Here is a 6626-nt window from a genome sequence, read left to right as displayed (position 1 = left end):
AGAGAGAGAGAGAGAGAGAGAGAGAGATGGGGGGGGGGCGGTGTGGGCTGGCAGTGTAGCTCAGCGAGTAATAATTCCCTTGCAAGCCTGATGACCTGGGAACACAAACACAGGTGAAAGGAGGGAATCAACTCCCAGTGCAGTACTTTGCCCTCATACATGGCACACGTACGTGCCCATACACACATTGTAGACCCACACAATAATAGAAATAATAATAAAGTGCAATGATAATGAAAACTTAAAGATATACCTAATCATTAGGAGTATGCGTCTGGGCTCAACTGTAGGTTTGGATTTTCTTATATTTTGAGTGTATGACCTTGGCCTGCTAGTTTGACTTTTCAAGGTGTAGCTTCTCCATCAACAAGACAGAAGAGGAATAGCATCAGCAAGTGCTTGCTAGAAAGACTAAGTGGAAGAAAAGCCTGGCATGGTGGTTCGTGCCTTAAAATCCCCTCTTGTGAGTTTGAGGGTAGCCTGGTCTACAAGTAAATTCTAGACCAGCCAGGGCTACATAGTGAGAGACTGAAAGAGAAAGAGGTGAGGTTGGAACAAATGCAGGTTGAACACGACAGTGAACAAATCATCCCTGCCCAGTGAATGGCATTTATTAGGGGATTACCTAAAGTGTAGGTTGTAACTGTGTCTGTTATGTTTATAGCAGCTAGAACAACAACACAAAATCGAGTATTAGAAACTTACATATTTAAGTGGTCAAGTTGTTCCACACCATTGCTTTTAAGGCAGAATGAGAGATTCGTATTTGAAAATAAAGGGAGCTGAAATCAGCCCTTACCCTGTGGTTCTGTCACTAATGACTCAGGTATATTATAATTTAGTATAATAATTGGTGTGTCCTGTTGGCATCAATCTTGATTATTAACTAGGGTTTAGTTTTCTTAGAAGTCTTTGGTGTTAAACTCCTTTATTTTCCTTCAGTGCTGGAACTTGAACAGCAACAAACCATCCCTGGAGCAGTACCTTAGCATCACATCCTAACTGACTATTGCTACATAAAGCCTGAGGCTGAGCACTGGCTCCTCTTCCAGAGTTCCTAGCACCTACACAGAAACTCACTATAGTCTGTAACTCAGTCCTGGGGAATCTGGCGCCCTCTTCTGGCCTCCTTGGGCACTGCACACTTACAATGGTACACAGACACAAATACAGATAAAACATCCAAATACCTACAATAATAATAACATATCAAAAATGGGCCAACAAGATGGTTCAGCAGGTAGAGATGCTTACTGTGCAAGCCTGTCATCTTGCATTTGACCCCCAAATCCGTGTAAGGGTGGAAAGAAAAAAAACTGACCCCAAAAAGCTGTCCTCTAAGCACATACATGCCTTATCATGTGAGCACACACACACAAAATATTAAACCAGAATATTAAAACCAGTGTGACTTTACTACAAAATAATATTCAGTCCATAGGTTTAACATTTATATTTAAATACAAATGTTAGGTGTCAGCCTGTTGTACTGTTAATATGTGAAGCGCTATTTAAAGAAACTGTCTTCCGTGAAGTATATCCAGTCATTGACATCAGAAACAAAGGTAAAAATGTTAGCATTTTCCATTTTTCAGAGTTTTACTTGCTTTGAAAAGTGAGATGGCAAAAAAGTTTATCTTTCTGTATTCCTGTGTTTCTGAGAAGTCAGAAGTACAACAGGAAAGGTTTTGATGTGGCCACCACATGCTCAGCATATTCAGCACAGCCTCAGGGTCTCTGTAGTTTACTGCTTAGACAAATGCAGTGGAAGTGAGTCCTTCGTTTGGTCTAGTAGGTGAAGGGAGCTGCTATTTTACTGTGTTATTGCTCAGTGCTTGAATACTTGCCTAGCATGTGTGGGCTTTGGGTTTGATCCCCAGCTGGGTGGTGTGTGTGTGTGTGTACACATGTGTGTTTGAAATGAGATACAGAAGATAGGGGTAATCCATTCACCTGTACTGTTTGTCTCCATTTGTTTTTTTTGTCTTCAGTAACAGCAAACCCTTTGTAAATGTCAGGTTGTCAGGTGTTATTAATAAATGGCCAAGGATGGATGATCCTTTCTTGTTTGTGTGTTTGTTTGGAGACAGGGTTTCTCTGTGTAGCACTGGCTGTCCTGGAACTCACTCTGTAGACCAGGCTGGCCTCGAACTCAGAAATCCGCCTGCCTCTGCCTCCCAAGTGCTGGGATTAAAGGTGTGTGCCACCACTGCCTGGCAACATAGGTAAACTTTAAAGACACTTAGACATGGCTGTACTCCCCCCAGAAGTAGATCTTGCTCCTCCCCTTCACCTCTTAACTCAGAGTCCTTCAAAGGTCACAGCCAATGCTCTTGTTGATTGACCCACTCTCAGGTGCTTCCAACTTTTCGCCTTTCTGGCTGATATTTTTTCTAGCCTTAGGGAAGTATCTGAGAGACCAGGCTGCCCAGCAGGGATATAAGGTATTAGAATGGGTGCTGCTTAAACTGGAAATAAAATTAGTGGATTTCTCAGTCACTCCCATATTTGGTGGACCAATAGGAATATGAAAAATACTAAATTTAACTTCATCCTCAGTATAGGGCAATGAGAGGGATCATAAGATGAGGGTGTGTGTGTGTGTGTGTGTGTTGTATGTATGTATGAGAAAGAGAGAAGGAGAGAGAAAAAGAAAGATAGGGATGTAGGAAGGGTGATGGGGGAGAGGAGAAGAGAGAGGGGGGAGAGAGAGAGAGTGAGAGCACTGTGCACCTCTTGGTAAACATGCCCGAGCAGAAAAGCAGAGGCAGGCTGGGTACTTCCAATGAGCCAGGGACAGACAGGAGGCAGTGGCTATTTAGGAGGAGACCTACTTGTGCTCCCTCTGGGCATGTGTGCTGCTCAGTGTAAACCTTGCCTTTCTGTAATCTGTCCCCTACCTCACTAGCACATCATAGGTCTTTGTGATGAGATTACTTCATCCCTGAGCCTGGGCCTGTGGGGATCATCTTTTCTCCGTATACTAACTAGCGGTTGATTTTTTAATAAAAGAGTTCTTGAAAGCATTTGTTCCTTGTTCCTTTTAACTGAGCAGAGGCAGGATGAAGAGAAGTCAGCAGACTGTTTTCATTGGACTGCCTCCGGATATATGGGTTGGTTTTTTGTTTTTGTTTTTTTCGAGACAGGGTTTCTCTTGAGTAGCCCTGGCTGTTCTGGAACTCACTTTGTAGACCAGGCTGGCCTAGAACTCAGAAATCCGCCTGCCTCTGCCTCCCAAGTGCTGGGATTAAAGGCGTGTGCCACCACCGCCTGGCTATATGGATTCTTAATAACTAAGAATTTAAAACATTTTATGCCCGTTTAACGGTAGAAGCTTGTTTGAGTATCTGACTTTGCAGGTCTAGGCCAGCACCCTTCGTGGTGGAGTTCAGGTATTGTGCCTGGTGTGTAGAGGAACGGGGTTCTTGTTGGAATTAGTGACAATGTGAATGCTGTGAGCCCATCCTCATGGTGCTCTTGGGAAGGATCCATCATCTTTGAGGATCAGTTTTCGCATTCGTAGCCTGGCACGGAAAAACAAGTTGTGGAGTCACCTTTGCTCAGTTTTGTGGTGGGTGGCGGCTGTGTGACTGTCATCTGAGGGAACTCATTCTGAGGAGAGATGAGGGCTATGTTTGTAGCTTGCGTTTATGTCTTCTATAACTTCCTTCAGTATATAAAGAAGTACAGGTGTGCATTTTGTGTTTATTATTCATATTTCTAAATTAGAAACATTTTTCTTGGAATTAATGAACAGTCTCCATCTCATAATTCATAGAAGAGAACTGGGGGTTTACGTGTGGCTTGGGTGGAAAGATAAAGTGTCTCAGAGGGGCCATAGGCAGCTGCCGCACTCACTGCAGAGCCATGTTCTTTTGATGGACACATGATTATGTGAATGTATTTGTGCAAAAATTGAAAACACGGCTTTCTTTTCTAAATTAGGAGAGAGAAGCGCTTCAGAAACAGCTGGATGAAGCCAACCGAGAGGCCCAGAAATACCGACAGCAGCTGCTTAAGAAGGAGCAGGAGGCAGAGGCCTACAGGCAGAAGCTGGAGGCCATGACACGCATCCAGACCAACAAAGAAGCCGTTTAGCTGCCATGAACACCAGTTTGCTTTTACCTTTTGTCCAGAAAGAATATAGTCTTGAACTGTACACAGTAAGGACACAGCCATGGGAATACCGAATAATAGAAAATACTACAGCTTGAAAACGGGACTTAAGCCATGAGCTCTCAATTCTTGTAATATAAAACTTTAGAACTTGTGAAATGTATTTAAAACTGAATTCTGTAAATAGTTTTTTGGTTGTTTCTTTTTTTACAGTTATAAATGAGTTGATAAAGGTTGTTGCTGAGATCCAGAGGCCACAGCAAGCCACTGTTATGGGGAATTCTTTTTGATTTGGGTGCAGACTTAATTTCTCGGAAACAGAAGTTGTAAGCGTGGTCGTTGTCTCTTAGACCAAATGTGGAACAATTATGGTGGACTGATGCTGGAAATACTCTGCAAAGAGATTTTGCCCAGGAACTTTTGTACAGCTTTTAAGTTGTCTCAGGTTCTCTGAAAACATTTTTTAGGAAGCAGAAATTTTATATTTGTTCTATTTCAGCTACATGCAAGTAGATTTACATGTATATGAAGCAAATATTTTTAAAATTTTGTTTGTACATATCCTGCATGTTTTATGATTTTAAAACACATCCCTTGCTTAGGTATGTCTCCTACAAAGACGATGAAAGTTACCAAGAAAAAACCAAGGCACCACTGTCATTCTGTCGGTCGTTGAGAGTGAGTAAACTCACAGCTGGTTTTACTGGCGACCATGACAATGTTCTTGGAGCAGCTTGCAAGAGAACTCGAATCTGCAAAATGTATGCTTTTCTGACAATTGTATTGTGAGGACGTGAGACTGTTCTGTGCCTTCCTTCCATCATGACTTCCACACGAGCACTTTGAGGCGCTGGATTTTAAGATAATGTTTTTGGCAAACTCAGTGCATTTGGGTTTCTGAAATATTTCATGGACTTACTCCCCTCCCCTAAGAAATTAAATTATTCTTATGGAAATTGCTTTTGTATGCAGAGCAGGACCTTTTGTACTCGGTGAGGCTATGGGTGTGTCTAACGTAACTTTCGGTATTCCCTGTAAACGCTCCGGGCCTGTGCTGCGACTCTCTCACAATATTGTCAATTCTGAAATGTATGGACATTTGACAGACTATTCCATTCTCTTTTGTAAAATGTAACTTCAAGCTCTTTATTATTTTGTTTTGTTCTATTGCTTTATGAAAATGTTTGCCCCCTTCCCCCACCCCAGGCTTCTCGAGCTTATCTGTATAAAGAACCAGTTACCCGAGAGACTGTACTCTGGCCTCATTTTCTATTTTACAATTAAATAACTTTCCACATAGCTCCATGCAGACTCGTGTTTTGACTGCACATTCTTCACACATTAAAATGTGGACCTTAGAGCTCAGTGGTGAAGCAGGTTCTTGACGCTTTGAGACTCTGGTTCAAATCCTGTTGCGCATATAATCTGAGCCACATTCCGCCATATGAACCCAATTAGACGCCTCTTGCCTTGAAAACCCCCAGAGTGGCTGCCTGGGAATGTGCTGGTTCGTGCCTGGGGTATCTTTACAGGAGTTAGGGAGGGTAAGAAAAGGTCCGTGTCTCAGCCTCTCTCGCTTGCCTTTCTGGGGACCACAGGGAGCCTCTGCAGCAGTGCTCCTCAGCCTCCCTCAGGCTGCAACTCTAATACAGTGCATGTTGTAGTGAGGAACTGTATTACAATGTTTTTGTTGCTACTTCAGAACTGTTAGAAATTGTAATGTAAACTTCTGATATTCAGGATGTCGGATCTGGGACCCCTGTGGAAGAGTGTATGACCCTCAAGTGGTTGTGACCCACAGGTGGAGAACCTCTGCTCTATGACAAACATTTTAAAAAACAAAACTAAGAGAATTCCTTCCAGTTTTTCACTAAATTTGACATTAGATGTATTCATTTTGAAATGTAGCCTCACTGTTAACAGTCTCAGCTCCAAGTCATGAATTCAAGTGACCTTGCCACCTCAGCCTTCGTAGTTCTAGGGCCATAAGTAAGCACCTGACACTGCCTTCGGTTCCGACAGAGAGAAATCTCTCACTATGTTGACATAGCTAGTGTTGAACTTTTGAATTCACTTGATCTCCTCCGGGTAGCTGAAGCGGGCAGGTGTACCCCTCCTCCACCTTTACATAAACGTTAAATGATCTAACACTAGCTTTTAGGGCTAGAGCTATAGCCCAGTGGTAGAATGCTTACACGAGCCGGGCTCAGCCTCCAACCTGGCAAAAGCAAAATGCATAACGCTATGTTTGGAAAACTGCAAGCTACATTTTCAGCATCATGAAGCTGCTTGCCCTTCAGTCACAGGAAGCCATTGGAGAACATGTGGCTTGGGTTTGTGTACTGATTGATATTGAACAGGACGCTGGAGTGCATTTAATGCCTTGGTGGGCAGTGTTGGGAGAGGGGCCACCGTTCGCTCCAGGGAGTAGCCAGTGCAGTTTGTTCTCACATCAGGTTAGCTCCGCAAAGCCTCAAGGTGGTAACAGAGAAAGCAGTTGCAGGCTCATG

The 6626-nt window shown here is 43.1% G+C and overlaps 1 protein-coding gene across 11 annotated transcripts in view; it reads left to right on the top strand.

The window, feature by feature from the left end:
- The window catches only part of Gabpb1 (GA binding protein transcription factor subunit beta 1), a 50012-nt gene extending 44591 nt beyond the window's left edge, over positions 1–5421 (top strand). For 10 of the 11 annotated variants that reach the window (XM_021184757.2, XM_021184730.2, XM_021184748.2 and 7 more), the window contains one exon: positions 3946–5421. In XM_021184757.2, the coding sequence (XP_021040416.2) occupies positions 3946–4098 (153 nt within the window). In that variant the 3' untranslated portion in view covers positions 4099–5421. The remainder of the gene's footprint in view (positions 1–3945) is intronic. The other variant, XM_029471824.1, reaches the window with a different exon arrangement.
- The last annotated feature ends 1205 nt before the right edge of the window (positions 5422–6626 follow it).

The sequence above is a fragment of the Mus caroli genome, chromosome 2 (assembly GCF_900094665.2).
Source record: "Mus caroli chromosome 2, CAROLI_EIJ_v1.1, whole genome shotgun sequence".
In the NCBI taxonomy this organism is placed as follows: domain Eukaryota; kingdom Metazoa; phylum Chordata; class Mammalia; order Rodentia; family Muridae; genus Mus; species Mus caroli.
Note: the sequence above shows the minus strand (reverse complement) of the source record. Positions and strands in the feature narration are given on the sequence as shown.